At 40.3% G+C, this 16,376-nt stretch overlaps 1 protein-coding gene across 5 annotated transcripts; it reads right to left on the bottom strand.

Annotated features, from left to right (window-relative positions):
- Window positions 1–9: 9 nt before the first annotated feature.
- On the bottom strand, window positions 10–13,714 carry LOC146585690 (uncharacterized). 5 transcript variants are annotated; one of them, XM_085322493.1, is made up of 9 exons: window positions 13,495–13,714; window positions 12,693–12,832; window positions 11,999–12,079; window positions 10,004–10,094; window positions 8,889–9,075; window positions 7,876–7,973; window positions 2,625–2,749; window positions 2,245–2,305; window positions 18–97 (listed from the first exon to the last, which is right to left on the bottom strand). In XM_085322493.1, exons 1-8 carry the CDS (start codon window positions 13,525–13,527, stop codon window positions 2,275–2,277), a joined length of 786 nt encoding a protein of 261 aa, XP_085178619.1. In that variant the 5' UTR covers window positions 13,528–13,714; the 3' UTR covers window positions 18–97; window positions 2,245–2,274. The 5 variants fall into 5 exon arrangements, with proteins under 5 accessions (XP_085178620.1, XP_085178621.1, XP_085178619.1 ...); XM_085322494.1 differs by lacking the exon at window positions 2,245–2,305 and having other exon boundaries at window positions 10–97; window positions 2,614–2,749; XM_085322495.1 differs by lacking the exon at window positions 2,245–2,305 and having other exon boundaries at window positions 12–97.
- Between the last annotated feature and the right edge of the window lie 2,662 nt (window positions 13,715–16,376).

Raw genomic sequence — 16,376 nt, 5'->3', positions numbered from 1 at the left:
AAAGAGTCCTTCCCAAAGGCTAAGTTCTCCTCATTGAGATGAAAATGGTAGGGGCTATTCAGAGGATCAAGTTGAGCTTCATATCAGCACAGAAACCCTGCAGAGAAAATACAAAATAAAACATTCACAAGGCCAGTACTCTCTTAAAATGTAAGGCTACCACGCACAGCTGACAGTGTCCCTGRAAGCGTTGGAAATATGTAAAAACGAACTAAAAAGTAAAGCTAGTCTTCTCCTTTGGATAGCTTTAACCCACAYAGAAGGCCACACTACTGCACCTAGACTGGCACTCTGTGCTACTACGACCAAGGCAACTAGTTTAAAGCCAGCGAGGACCCGGCTGCCTGATGTCCTTGTGACTACACAGCACAAACTTCATGAGCAGGGGTCAAAGACACAACTCAGTGTGGAAGAGCAGMACAAAAAATGAGCGAGGTGGTGGTGTGAGGCAGAGCAAGGAATTGCACTGGGATCCACACCCATCCCAGCCTCTGCAATGCCACACGCAACGCACAAGCCACATAACATGACCACACCAAATCAACACTACCATTTCTAAAAAGGCTCATGGCAAGAACCCCCACGAACCAAAAGGAATTTATTATTCCCAAAATAAATTTACTAGAGCTGTCCATGAAGACAGGCCCAGATGCACAGGTAGTTAACTGAGAGTGCTTCATTTCTAACACTGGAACCAAGAAATGTCTAAGCCTTGTAGAGACAGAGAGAGCAACGTAACTGAAGGGAAATGTGGGAAAATAAGCTCTTGTAAGTTGGCAAACAGTTTGTATTTACAGATTTCTTTCTCCCTGGATGGCTCGTAACACAAACAGGGACCTTACCACTTTTAAAATGATAATGCTATTACTTATTTTAGGTCACTTTAAAGGCTAATCTGAAATAAGTGTCTCTGCTCTGACAAGCCACAATTTTAACAGAGCTCTTTGACTGTTTCGCCTGTTTGCAGGCATCTAACAGACGCTCCTAATTTCTGGCTTAAGGAGAAGCCACAGTTTCACATTTCTGTTTCTTCTACAGTCCTTCACAGAAACATTTCCCGTGGTAAGTGCCCACAAGAAACAAGGATCCCACCTGAGAGGACAGGCATACTAGCCTTACATTCAAGAAAAATGCCTACAAGCTCTCAAGAACTCATTCAGAAGAGCACCGCATGTCTGAAAGACCTATTTTTAAAGCTACCCAAGTACAATGGACTAACAGTGAGGGAAGAACTAGCAGAAGAGCAGGAAATACGTTACTTCACACGCTCATCAGAAAACTTTTAGAGAAATGTGAGAAGAAAAGGCTTTTCTTTCCCCCCCAAAGACTAGGATTGCTTTTGTGTTTACTAAGTTAATAAAGTTCTAACATAGGACACCAACAATTATTGAACACTTCTGGAAAGTACAGAAAGGAAAAGAAGCATTCTAGTAGACAGGAAAAGGCATTTCAAACTGTATTCCCTAATTTTGATAGCTTCAGCTATTGAGTACTATTGCAATGATTAACAACCAGTGTCCATCTGTGCTGCCTAAATCTGCCTTTTAAAATTTAGGTCCTAAGTTTTAGGGGAACTGGGACAAAAATAGAGAACCACATAAAGTTAATATATTTTTAATTATTATTATTTTTCAACAATATATTTTTTATTATTATTATTTTTCAACTCATTAGCATGCATAGAGTAGTAACAAAACTTGAATTGTTTCACTGTCCCATGCCCCAAGCTCGTTCAATTCACATCTTATGGAAAGCAAAAACTGACATGACATGATTATCTTATTTCTCCAGTCAAACGCCTCCATTTGATAATAGCCACTTATTTTCAAATATGAGCTTCTATTAACAACACTATAAAGTACTTACTCAAGAAAAAGAACCATTAATCTGCATCATGTAACATTTCTAATATGCACGACTTAATGTTAGCACAACTAATACTTAATTGCGGCAACTCAGTTCTATCTAAACTTATTTTTGCAGGAGGAAGCCATAGGCTAGATATAACAATTTCATGATACAGTGGAACTACAAATAAAGCCTAACTTGTTTAATATTAATCTCATCTACATCGCAATCAATCAGTATAATAAAAAACAATAAGATCCTGGTTTTATATCTCATAAGACAAGATTAAAGCGGGAATGTCTGTTCAACATACAGAAACAAGGATAAGAGACAGGAAAATTCATTACTATAAACACACAACTTCATACGGCCTTGTCCTGCACAAACTGTACCTACCTCAGAATTTGGGAGTAGACTTTGGTAGTCTTAGACAGTTTCTTCCTCTAATAAAATAGTACTGAATTGAACAGAAAATGCCAGCATGTCACTTAACAYGCATTAGGCATGTAAAAACAGAATAAAATCCCAGAACCCTATGACTCCTCTTATTCACCATCTATATGAAGCTTAAAGCAAATTAACTCTGTCATTTTACTATCAACAGCATTAAAAATCAGCAAAAAAACCTCAGATCTTCAGAAGTATGATGATCCCCTCAAACACAAAAAAAGGCTGCTTTTAGTTGAAAAGAAAGAAAAAWTTCTTCAAGGCAGAGCTGCCATTTTCAAAAGTCATGATGGGTAACAGAAACATAACCCAATGCACCGAAACCGAACCTGTCATTTCTGCACGCATTCGCTGTCCCAGCGTTCCTGCTCCTAGCKGAGACTGTTCGGGGAGTCGTGCCACAGTTGTGGAAGATGCCAGACGTCTCCTGTCCGCATCCTACGTTTCCAGCTTCCTGACAGTGAAAGAGAAAAAAAATCACCAAAAGTCAGCCAGGCAGGAGGAGCTGAAAGACAGCTCCTGCTGCTGGCTGCCTGAAACCCCCAGCCGTATTGCTTGCTTTACGCTCCAGCCTGCTTCGCTCTGCCAGCCGACGGCCGCTCGCGCCCCCTCCGAACCGCGCGCTCGGGACGGCAGCTGCCCCCCTCCRCACGCCACCGCGAAAGCTCTTTAGCTGAAGCCAAGCGCACGCTGCGCTAACCTCGCCATCGCGCCCGGTACGCGAGAACTGGCAGCGCAGACAGAAGGGCCCGGAAGGGCCGCGCGGTCGGGCCGCACGCGCGCGGCATCCCAGAGCTGCCGTTCGATGCACCGGCGGCGCAGTACGCTGCTATCCAGCCCCGAGCGCAGCGCGTCCCAGGACCGGGCTAGGATCGCCGTCGTCACCGGGGCTCGAGGATCGAAGTTATAAAGAAAGACTGACAGATCTTTCTGCTGCTTCTTGCTCTGAACAGGTAGGAGGGGSATGACGCCAGACTGACCTCGAAAGTTTTGCAAGTTCACCGTGAAGGTGAGCTCAAGATTAATCACTCGCCACATTCATCACTTCCAACTGTTTGAGCAGAGAACAAACTCTCCAATGGAAAACTGCGACCTTCTGTAGTCTGCAAACCCCTAAACTCTGCCAGGCACAGCAATACCGTAGCCAGTCAAAAAGGAACCGTTCTGCATACTGAAACTAAGGGCAGGGTGAGAAATAAACTCGAACTTTTCCTCATCTACATCTAAGCATTCTGCACAAACCTTTAAAAATCAGCGTGTGGATGGGGACAACTACGTATTTATTTAATAATAAAACCATCACACAAAGATTACACATACTAGAAGTATAAATTTATGCCACAAAACTGTGATAAAAAGTGTTTATGTGATTAACACTCAAAAGAAGTTTGGTGCTTTCTTTCAGCAGCAATGTTTATTTTTCTTACTAACGAATGTTCATTTTTGCACTTATAAGACTTCCATCATATACACTATTCTATTTTCTTCTGCTGAGTTTACTGGCCACACAAACCTGCATCACTGTTTTCTCCCTCTCCTCCATCTTTATTCAGAACATGCTCTACCTTTAATTTGTAAGTGAGCCCAAGAATAAAGCAAGAGAAAAATCATACAGACAGATCTCGTTTGCAGACAGATCGGGAAGCAAGTGGCTCTGGTACTTTATCCTCCCTCTTACTTAGGGACCATGCAACTCTGAAAACCTCCTATGCTTTGAGGACAATTTATTTATTAACTTACAACTACATGAAACTGTCAAAACAAACAAGGTGGGATGCAAGAGTCCTAAATCTATCACTAACGAGCCAGTATTAGAGCTTTTATTAATCTGAAGAAATTATGCTGGGGCAAAAAGAGGCTTGGATTTATAAACTCTTGACAGGTTGATGAAGTTAAATTTTCACTTAATTCTCCTGATGTAACATAACAGAGGTGCCGATTTTCAACTTTCAAACAAATACGAAAATATAGAATTTTTATGAATATACAGATTTTATAAAACTTTAACACAGCCACACTCAAGTTCAAGTTCATAGTCCAAATCTCACAACTTTCCCTCTCTGCAGCTTAAATGTACAACTGGGAGTTGTCTTTTATCTTTCCACACTATACCTCTTTGAGGCAAAGGCTTTGATTTTTCCCTCTCACTTCTACCTTAGCAGTTGCGCTAAGGTAGATCTTTTTCAATACTTTCAATATTTTCAAGATTGCCTCATTCTTCAATCAAATAAGAACTTCTGATGAATTCTTGTTTTGATACTGAAAGACAAGTCTTCGACCCATCTTCTGACTACATTATTTCCATTTCTAAGTCCCTCCTTCAGCCACAGATTTTATCTGTATATCATGATAAAAGATCTCTTAACTGGAGATTTAACTTTCCTTCTCTTATCAAATCTCTTTGTAATAATTTATTACTATATTAACCATTGTATTTTCTGTCTGTACTGTCACATTCTTTGGGCTGAAACTCATAAAGATTGCCAGATCTATAGATTTATTTTGATTTTATACAGTTCATACAGAAATGGATAAATGGAGAAATTCTTTAATTTAAAATATCAACATGCTTTTATTTTTCAAAAAAAGCCCACTTCCACAAGGTGTATATTTAAAGAGAGAGAAAGAAAGAGGGAGGTTTTGAAACTCAGAAGAAGTTACACAAGCCACTGTTTATTTTAAAACTATATAAACAAAAATCAAAGGCATAAAACACAAAAACATTTCAGAATAACTTGCGATATAGAAATTGTATTACTGAACTCATTATCAAAAAATGGCACTACATAAACCAGGTTAGCTTTCAATGTCGCAATAAATATGAAAATTTATGTGGAACATTTACTTGCCATTAAATCAATAGTCACAAAGGTAGTGTTAAAGGAAGTCTATAAATTGCACTTATTTGTTTCAAGCACTTCTCGTACTCATTATTCAGTTTCACAGATTCCTGTACGGCACGCTTTAGATCTTCTATCTCTTCAAAAAAATCCTAAAAAAAAAGTTTCTTTTAAAGACATTCCCAATAAGAGTTAGTCAGCATTTCAGCTGGTCTAGTGTTCAAACACCAAAGACTTTTTTTTTTTAATATATGACTAAGATGTTCAACCACAGCTAAAGCAAGATGTAACAATTAACCATGACACTACATAATAGTTTAAAACTTTGCATGTCAGGTGCTATGCATGGAAAGCATCAAGTTATTTCTACACACTGAAATAATACAGACTAGTAACAGGTAAGATGAACTGAGATATAAGAGAAGGAGGAAAGGTTGATTTATCAGAAAGCTACAAAATGGCAGTCCAAGATGATAAGGGAATACTGTCATAAACTCATCTGTACAAAAATATGGCAGAAGCCATATATGGCAGAGCTACAAGGAGAAAGACCAAAGACGCTGTTAATTCAAAAGACATCTGGAACAAGTCAGCAAAGAACTGAAACAACAAAGAGATTTCTACAAAATCTGAAACAAAATAATTGGCAAATAGGACAAAATATAGTGACATTTCTCTACAGATGCCAAAGTCAGCCAGTAGTAGATCAACACATCTTGAACTTTGAAGACCTGATGGTTATGAGAGTATTAAAAAGTGACAATAAGCAAGAAGAGAGTTTAGGAGAGTAAATTAAGGATGTTGTTCATAATATTTGACAAACCAAGACAATACTGAAGAGTTCAAATCAGAAAAATTAGTATTATATCTACAGATACAAGCATAGACAACTTTTTTCAGATTTTAAACTGCTTCTAAATTGCTAGCACCTGTTTAACACCTTAAGCATGACTTTTTATTTTATTAATGGATGTCCTACTTAAAAGTAAGATCTATTATTTATGATGACTATACTGTGCTACAAAATCTGATTTTCTTATTCATAAGGATAAGATATATGAATCAGCAAACTTTATAGAGCCTAAGATGGAAAACACTATCCAACAGCTTCAAATAGTTGAGATAATAGTAATTTACAATTAAGCAGGAAATGAGAAAGAACAACATGTAAGGCCACTTAAAGAAACAGTCCATATGAAAATCATAAAACCCAGCCCTGTTGAAATTATTTAATGTCAGCCTATATGGATTCACTTCCTCAGACTGACTCTTTTATAAATATTCTATTCCAAAACATATAATTAATAAGCAGTTCTATAATTAATAGGTAGTTCTACAGGTAGAACCACCTACTCTAGGAGTAAGTATCTCCTAGAACTTACTCGGAGAAGTAAGTAATTATTATAAAGATTTATGGCCTATAGCTTATAAATAAAACTGTTCTTTGCTTTGCTCCTGCAACTGAAGTCTATTGGGCAATTTAGATCGTAATAACTTCTAACTTCAATTACAAAGAAAATGCAAGAACAGCAAGCAGAACGTAATGACCCAAGACTTAGTTTCACCAATACACCTATAAACCTTGGAAAGTTCTAGCTACCAAAGTAATGGTGTATCTATTTATACTTGTCATCTCCTACCTAGTCTTTTGCTTTTTTTTCCCCCCTTCATATACATTGCTACCTATATTCTAAATAATGCATAGTGATTTAGTCTCTATACCTAAAAACCACACTACCTAAAAAAAAAACACTAATAAATAGCTATAACCTCAGATTTACTTATCTCTCATCAGAAATATTAGCCTTTCAGCCACCAGCTGTCCCTAATTTCTAAACAAGACATTTGTCCCTGATTTCTAGAAGGGAAACTAGAACCCATCCTCACTAAATGTTTTATTAGCTTGAGCCAATCTTTTATATAATAATATTATAGCCAACATAACATTATTTAGCTCACGAAAGGGGACTGCAAGATAGACCACATTCCTTACCAAAAAAAAAAAAAGTATTTTTTTCATTTGATCAAAAGAATGAATTTGCAATATTCAGTTCCTGCAAATATGCAAGTTTAGGAATAACCAAAAATAAACAATTTAAAGAGTTTTATTCAGAAAATAAAATCCTAGGTAAGTACACTAAACTGAGTCCTCTATAGCTTGCTAGCTAAAACTTTTCAAACCTTCTCCCTCTTCACCTAGGTAGACAACCTACCACAAAAGCTTTGCAGTGCACTTCCCCACCAAAGCTTAGAGTTCTACCACAACTATAACTGGATATGTTTAAATTCAAGAGAAAATAGTTCTTCTCTTATTGACATAGTGAAGAAATAGAAGTGGTAATTCAAAAAAATACTTTCAATATCTGCTGGAAGCAATTAAGTCAGTTAAAAGCAGTTACAATTKAAGTGTCATAATAAACAATCTCTCATTAAGGAAACTACATTGTCTAAACATTAAAAAGCAGTATCCTTAAGAAAATCCTGCAGTTTAAAAAAAAAAAAAAGAAGAAAAAAGGACAATTGCATTATTCCTCCTCCTTAGCCAAGTAGTATTCTTGGACATAAAATTAATGTTTCAAGGAGTCATTCATTTCTTTTTATTTCTTAAAATGTTATAAACTGATATTTCTATACATTTTGCTTTATAACAGCATATATTCGGCCTAAAGTTAAGTTTCAGTTCAGGCAGAAAAGCTTTACAAAAATCGTCTATTCTTAAACTTGTCCTAAAATAAATTACCTTGTCTAATCCAGCTAATTCATTTCTTAGTGCTCTCCTTTCTGTAGACAACTTTTCATTTTCTTTCTTCAGCTTTTTAATCTCCTTCAACAATAGCTCTATATTCAAATAAAAAAATATATATATATCTTCAACCATTACAGTCAACCTCCCCCTCATATGAATCATATTACAGCTAAAGAGCTGCCTACGTTTTGTGGTATTAGAAAATTATGGTTCATCTTTTTAAAGTACTTTTTCTTAAAGTGATTTATCCTTAAGAATTGGCCCAGCACATTCCTAGCTACTAGGAAAGATGATATTATCTGTCAGTCGGATATTTCCACATACTCTTAGAGGTTGGGAATATTCAACTTCAGAAGTCACAAAACATACATCACAAGGTTTGATCACCTTTTTCTGACCTATGGGAGAGTCATACAATCCATTACTGGCCGCACATGTTCTGAAATTATCTCCATTACATGAGCTATGAAACAAATTTGCAATGCTTTGAAGTCAAACAGGATTAGGGGGAATAAGGATAAGGAACTTTATCCTGTGGACTAATTTATGTGAGGAAGAGCACGTTCAAACCAATATTGTCTGTATTTGTCCAACAGCTTTGTAACAAAAGTTTAAGAAGTACTTTAAAGCTAAAAATAGGTTCTCCCGTGAATCAGTGTCCAAAAACCAAAGAACGGAGCAACAAACACTATTACCAACAGATTTGTATAGATGTAGTTTAACAGAATAAATGATAAAATACTATAGAATACAGCCATGATTTCAGTGACATACCAGTTTAAGAAAAATAGAAAAGCAGCAAAGACTTGTTTTTATCACTAAAATAAATGTATGATTATGAGGTACTATTTTTACACAACAATTTTTCAGAAATGAAAAACAGTTCAGATACTGCAGGTTGAAGTGGAAGAAATGGCCTGGAGCACAACCTTGTATCAGAAATGAAATGCATCCTCTGGTGGGCATACTGGAAGGAACAGCAGCATCAGAACTATGTGTACCATTACCTAAATATTTACTGCAACACGATTCCTTCTTTTTATACATGCGTCTGCAAGATGTTACTTCTCCCTCTGGAGCTTGACTTCTTTTTTCAGAAACAGCTCTAGCCTTCTTAGAAACCTTTTTACATTCCAATTGCTCAATTCTTTGTCTCTGCTCTCGAAGATTATGCTCTAGCTCATGAATTTTAATCTGTCAAGAAACTGGAAAATGTTTAAAATGTACAGAACAAACATAGCTCAACTGAGTATGACTGGAAACATACCCTGAATGCAAATCTAGCACTTTCAATAGCTGACTTACAACTAAATCTATCCAAAAAAGCCTGAAAGAAAAAAAGTATTCAGCAAGTCAAATCTTACATACATCAAATATGTTTTTTAAAAATCCATTACTGGTATTACACAAGAAAATACAAATGTACATGTACAAAAATACTGAAATTTTCCTCACAATAAAGTGTGATTTTATGGCAGCAACTGGCCATAAAAGTTTCTCAGTTATATGAACTGAAAAAAAGTTCATATAATCTCATCATATTGAATATTCAGGAGCAAATGAACGAAACATAAGTTCACAAACTCCTAGGAAGAGACAAATTAGACTGGACAACTGCATAGCAATGCCTGATCCATGCCAGGATGAAGCTGCTTCTTCCAGAAGAAGCTTTTCAGTAAGTAAGAAGCTTTTCTATCTTCTTGTACCACATCCCACCTTTGCTCCAGTTCTGATGCCACCCTCACTGCACAGATCTTACTTACTGACAGAGAAAACATTTACCTTTTCTTTTTTTGTTAGCTTGCTGCTAGATTTCTGAAATGAAGAGGTTCACTATGCATACAGGAAAATACCAAGGCTGGGGTAAAACAGAGGGAAGATGGTTGGGAATAAGGACTGGTAGGTGAGTAGAAAGAAAAAACAAGGAAAGGGCAGACATACCAGGGAAAATCGCTCAAAATGAGAATCCTATTTACCGTTTGTCTCAATGGTATGGGAAACAAGAACAAAAATGAGCATGAAAAACACGGTCTGATTTTATAAGCGTAAGAATCAACTTTTCAGTCTACCTAAAAAGTTTGTGTTTAGTTATATGACACTGCCTTCTACAAATTTTACTTACAGTGAGATTTTTAATTGTTTCACTTTGCTCCTGATTTGTCTTGATTTCTTTAATGTAACGTTTCTGGAGATTATTATACATCTGAAGTAGTCTAAAAACAGAAGAAATGCATGAATTGCAACAAAGTTTGAAAGCTAAGAAAACAGATACAATAAAATTGTGTATCCTTTATGAAGAAAGGCTACAGATATTCCAGAGAGATCACGTGGACAGTGGTTGTATTGCAAAGACTTGTACAGAAATAATAAGATTGATATGAATGAAGTGTGACTGGAAACGCACGTGAGAGAGACAGAAAGAGACAGCACCTGAAGAAATAGCAGAGCAAGTTAGAAGAAATGCCCGTACTGATAGCAGTCACTCAGAGGACCCTGTTGTTTCTGTCCACGCAGGATGGCCACATCCTGGTGAGGTATCAGCACAAACTCTTTAATGGGAAACCCCACACATTAGCAACAGGAGAGTGGAAACAGGCCTGCAGCATGTCACATATACCATTTTTTCCCTGTTAGCGTAACAGGAATAGCAAGATCACTCCTAAAGGATATTTAAAAAACGTCTGTCTTAAAACTAGTTTCTTGTCACCAGTCAAGAACCCACAAGACATGATAAGGACTCATCAGGCAGCATCCCCAGCCCGCTCTGTTGCGCACAAGAAATCCTGGCCAGATCACCTGGATACATCTCCCTGTTTCTGAGTATACGTGGTAAGAGTTTGAGTGAATTAAACATCCAAGAGAATGCACAAAGAGTAGGTAGAATAACTAACCTACAGATTTGTAAATTACTGTTACCTTTCCCTTTCATATAATCTTGGCTTTAGTTACACTAATTTCTGTTCTGTTACACTAATTTCCTACAGTATTTCACAGCATTCAACCTACATATATCAGGGCTATAAATGAATGGATAAACACAAATASACACAAGAGCTAGTGTTCATACCAGGTCATGAGTGCATACGACGAATGGAGTAAGTGACTGAGCACAGGACAGCTTTGTGAAATAACATAAAAATAGATGCTAGAACTAACTGTAGTTAGGTTATCTAATACAACCTAATACAAAGCAGGACCAGCACTATATTCGAAGAACAACTCAGACTTCTTCAAGATAGGCTTCTAATTAGGCACTGAATGCAAAGCCTGGGGCTAGAGACCCAGCCTCCTTTAGACATCCACAAAGAGAGTCCGGCACACTGAAAAACAAACCTCATTGAAAATGTGGCATTCCACAGCCAGGTAAAGAATGCACTAAAAACAGGGTGCCTGAATTAACAAAAATAGGGAATGCCTCTATCTATGTGGAATCCACAACCCAAGATTCACCTTCTGGACAGAAAGTTACCTTTGAAAGAACAGAGCCTCATATTTATTTTTAAACCAATGCACAGAAGGATGGACCAGCATAGCTGCCTAGCTCTTAAGAAGTTTTAATATGCATTTTATTAAAATAAAAATGTATCATTTGCATCAAAAACAGTTAAAAATGAGTTTGCTTTTAGCATTAATTGGCAGACTACAATAAGTAATGCCTTCTAAAATCTATTAGACTAAACCCATAGAATCACTTGTGTGGCTTATTTTGAAAATAATACTATCACACGAATTATCCATATATACACATAAATATATAAATGTTTAAATTATCTAGCTATCTAGGTATAATTTTTGTTGTAGATATTTGATCTAAAATTTTATTCTTTCCCTTTCTCTTCCTCAGTAAATTCCTTAGCTCCCTCAATTTTGCTCAATTAAAGATGTAAAACAGGAATCCATTTTGTTAAGATTTAGTACTTCCTTTCAAAACTGAAAGAAAACCATTTTCCTTTCTGTAACACAGTAAGAGTATTCTAAGCTCTTTCAAAGGCTGAAAGCAACTTCCATAGCAGAGTTAATAAAAATTCAACTGATTTATCACAAACACCATTTCTACCCTATGGAAGTGTGAACATGCTTCATTAATTCTGTGAAGAAGCAGTTTGCTAGGACTCACCTGACATTCTCACTCTCTAGATTGAGATCCTTGTTGTGTCCACCCTTATGCCATAAGTAGGATTCTGTTTGAACCTGAACACTTAATTGAAATAAACATAGCAGTTTAATGAAACTAGATTTTACAATTTTAATTGTAATCATATAAAACAACCAAAAAAAGCCTAAATTACCTTTCGCTTTGATTTTACAATAGAAATTTCCATGATCAAATGCATCAAAACCTAGACTTGGAAAAACTGCAAACAGGTATTTGAAACTTGTCAGGAAGCTTTTCAAAGCACTAGAGCTATAGTTTTCAGGTCCTCAAGGTCACAGCCTCTGAATCTTTTAAACAGTATTGATACAATTGAACTATCTTACTACTGTTCCTTACCGATATAATCTAAAACTCTTTACAGACAGAGATGGCACATTGGTAAAGCAGAAGTATCCTTAGTAGATACTAAAACTGTTCATTCTACTACAACAGTGAATTTTATTCAAGTTGCCCCAGTCATGCTTTGTGCTTTTACATCAGTGTCTCCAGTATCACTCATTCCCACCACCCTGTTCACAGATAGCCATTCAAAATAAGCAGATAAGGCCTAATTCATTCAGAAGGAAAACAAAAACAAAGTACAAGTGCTAAAGCACTGCGCTTCTTTTGCTACAAAAAAAAAAGAAAAAAAAAACAGTTTGACAGTAATTCTTACTCTCTGCTTGTGACACAGTCATGCATTAACTGCTGCAGATGCAGTTTCTCTTGGAACTGAGCCAAATTCTTTTCTAGCTCTTTATTTTTTATGCGCAGTTTTTTCAACTTCTTGAGCAACTGTTCATTTTCATCATTAAGCTGAAAAGCAAGAGAATATAAAAATAAAATCATGTAAAACTTTCAGATCAGATGTTAATGGGACTGTTAACATTTCAATATCAAATTCACAAATTCACTAAGTTTATCTTGAACTTTATATATGTACACTGCAAAATGGCAGAGAAAGTAACTGGCTCTATTTCAGTCTGACTAAAGCTGAAAAAATAATCTATTGCCACATCAGCAGAGTTGCTTGCACACACATTTGCTGAACCTAGCACAGTAGCATATAGTCAGGCCTATCACTTCATCTGTGACCCACACACAACTATTGTGCGTTAGCCTAAAGGGTTAATATCTAAATTCAGTATCCATTTCAAATACACAAAACTGATGCTGTCAACCAATGCCCAGTCAGCTGAAGGAAGAATAGTGACACAAAACAACGTGCTTTAAGCCGGTCCCTAAAGGCAAACCCGGGCAGTGCCAGGCCGAGGGCTGCCCTGCAGGCATCCCGGCGATTTCTACCAGACCGGGGCAGGGAGGAAGGGCCTTCCGCGGGACTCCCAAGAGCTGGGGCGTTCAGGCACCGTGGCAAGGGSCGGACGGCACAGCCTCCCCATCCCGGACAGGGGCGACGGAGGGCTCCAGGCGCGCCCCCAGCACCACAGGCCGCCGCTGCCGCCCAGGGCCCCACTCACTTGGAGGCACCTGTGCAACGGGGGCAGCGCCATGAGACTAGGGGCGCCGCCACAGGCGGGCTGCCCAGGGAGGGAGCGACGCCGGGAAAGGGGCGAAGCCTCGGACCTCCAAGGTCGCTAAAGGGACGGCGACAGGACCAGGACCAGGACCAGGACCAGGACCAGGACCAGGACCAGGACCAGGCCCCACGGCCCGCCACCGCCCGCCTTCAAACGCCGCCGCGCTGGGCCCGCGCTATGGAAGGCCCCACGTAGCTGCCCCACCGCTGCCTGCACCGCGGCTCGAGCAGGCACCTCGGCCACCAAACCCGACCGGCACAGGCTGCGAACGGCGTGTGACGTCACAGCCAAGCGCCCGTGCCCAATGAGGGCCCCAGCCCACCCCCCGTCGCCCGGCCCGGCCCCGCCTCCTCTGCCGCGTCCTCCCCGCCCGCGAGGGCCAACGCGGCCCTAGCGCCTCCCTCACGGGCCGCGTCCGGAGGCGGCAGCGGCTTCACCCCTCCTGGCCGGAGATCGGCTCTCGCCGGCCGCCCGGCACCTCTTCCGACCCGGGGCATTTCGTAGGGGGCCCGAACCGCATGGTGGCAGCAGGAGCGGCTCCAGGTGCTCTGGAATTAGATTTACCGTAGCTGTGAGCCACAGGCCCTGGAGCAGGCAAAAACGCCCAGTCGCTGCTCACTCCTTTAAAAAAAAAAAGAAAAAAAAAAAACTCTTTAGTTTTATTTACAATTTTATTTGCCACAATTAACAATAATAATTATATCAAGTGTGTGGGATTGAAAATACAGCCAGTTACTGATTTACATGGGCAGATATGTACATCCATACACAAAATTATACCTCTATGAAAACACACTGTGCATCTCCCCCCCCATCACAACAGAAGCCACTGTACAGACTTTTCAAGTAATACCACCAACGCAGGAGTATGGTAGAGGTATGGATGCCTGACAATGCAGTGTTTGGGCCCTTAGTATTTTGGTTCTTGATCTTAGTGTTACTTGGTACTTTATGTTTTGGACTGCATACGTGCATGTGGCAGACCAGGCAGGAGGGGACAACAGGGGTGGATCCAAGTGTTTCCACTCTGCAGACAGACAGACCTGCCTTACAGGTACGCCTCAACAGAAGGCACTCTCCAAACACAGCAAGATTCACCCATCACAGCGAGGCTGACTCCCGGCAGTGTTTACCTGCTGCTGCTCTCAGTTGAGCTTCTTACTGATAGTCCTTCCTAATTCTCTAACTCCTTCACAGACTTGCCAAGTACTTTTTGTTCTTTTGCATAAAATGTTGCCAGATCCCACCTGCCCCTCTATCCTGACTGTGTGGCCTACCTGATCGCAGGGCCTGGCAGTTTGCAAGGAACTATTCGGATCCGGGCAGAGACAGGAAGATGACAGCAGTACACTACTGCCCGCTGTAGGCCTACAGCTGACCTAAAACACACTGATGGACAAGTTGGGTCTCACTGGCTCCACGTTAGGCTGCAACGGCGAACTGTGAATGTTTTGGGGATAAGCCAGATGGCCCACACCCCTAGCCGCAGGGTGCTGTCCCAGCCTCGCTCCTCCTCCACAATCCCGGATCAGCTGAGCACCGAGCCAATCCCTTGCAYCTGGCTCAAGGGTCATGGTGCAAGGTAAAAGTCATTATGCTGTCCAGATGCAAGAGTCAGGCATGAGCTGTGGGCCAGGTGACAACCTAGGTGTGCATGGGAAGGAATGACATGCCAATGCTGTAATTACTGCCAAGCCTCTACCTGTGAAGATTTCTTTGTTTCCATAATTCCAGAAGCTGCTATACAATACTACTAATCATTGCAGCCCATGACAGACAAATACTTTGTCCCTAAATGGCACAGCAACAAAACTGGCACTTCAATGAGCAACTAACATAGAATCATAGAATCACAAATCATAGAATCACAAATCATAGAATCAGTAAGGTTGGAAGGGACCTCTGGAGATCATCTAGTTCAACTCCCCTGCTCAAGCAGGGTCACCTAGAGCATGTTAGACAGGGTTGCATCCAGGTGGGCCTTGAAGATCTCTAGAGAAGGAGACTCCACAACCTCCCTGGGCAATCTGGTCCAGTGCTCCACCACTCTCACAGTGAAGAAATTCCCCCTCAACGTTCAGGCGGAACTTCCTGTGGTTCAGTTTTTGAGTTTTTGCCCATTGCCTCTTGTCCTGTCACATAGGACAACTGAAAAGAGTTTGTCCTCGTCCCCTTGACACCCTCCCTTCAGGTACTTATACTCGTTGATAAGATCCCCCCCTCAGTCTTCTCCAGGCTACAGAGGCYCAGCTTTCACAGCCGTTCCTCATAGCGCAGATGCACCAGCCCTCTGATCATCTTCGTAGCCCTACGCTGGACTCTCTCCAGTAGCTCCATGTCTCTCTTGTATTGGGGAGCTCAGAACAGGATGCAGTACTCGAGATGAGGCCTCCCCAGGGCTGAGRAGAGGGGCAGGATCACCTCCCTTGACCTGCTGGCAACACTCTTCCTAATGCACCCCAGTGCATTGGCTTTCTTGGCCACAAGGGCRCATTGCTGGCTCGTGGTCAATTTGTCACCCAGCAGCACTCCCAGGTCCTTCTCTGCAGAGCTGCTCTCCAGCAGGTCAGCCCCCAGCTTGTACTGGTGCCTAGGGTTATTTTTCCCTAGGTGCAGGACCCTGCACTTGCCCTTGTTGAACCTCAGGAGGTTCCTCTCTGCCCAGCTCTCCAGCCTGTCCAGGTCTCTCTGAATGGCAGCACAGCCCTCAGGTGTGTCAGCCACTCCTCCCAGCTTGCTATCTCAGCAAGTGTGCTGAGGAGGCACTCTGTCCCCTCATCAAGGTCACTGATGAATAGGTTGAACAAGACTGCACCCAGTAC

Source organism: Rhea americana, unplaced genomic scaffold (assembly GCF_003343005.1).
Source record: "Rhea americana isolate MKP2758 unplaced genomic scaffold, rheAme1 scaffold_78, whole genome shotgun sequence".
In the NCBI taxonomy this organism is placed as follows: Eukaryota; Metazoa; Chordata; class Aves; order Rheiformes; family Rheidae; genus Rhea; species Rhea americana.
The sequence above is the reverse complement of the archived record's forward strand: the minus strand, read 5'-3'. Positions and strand labels throughout refer to the sequence as shown.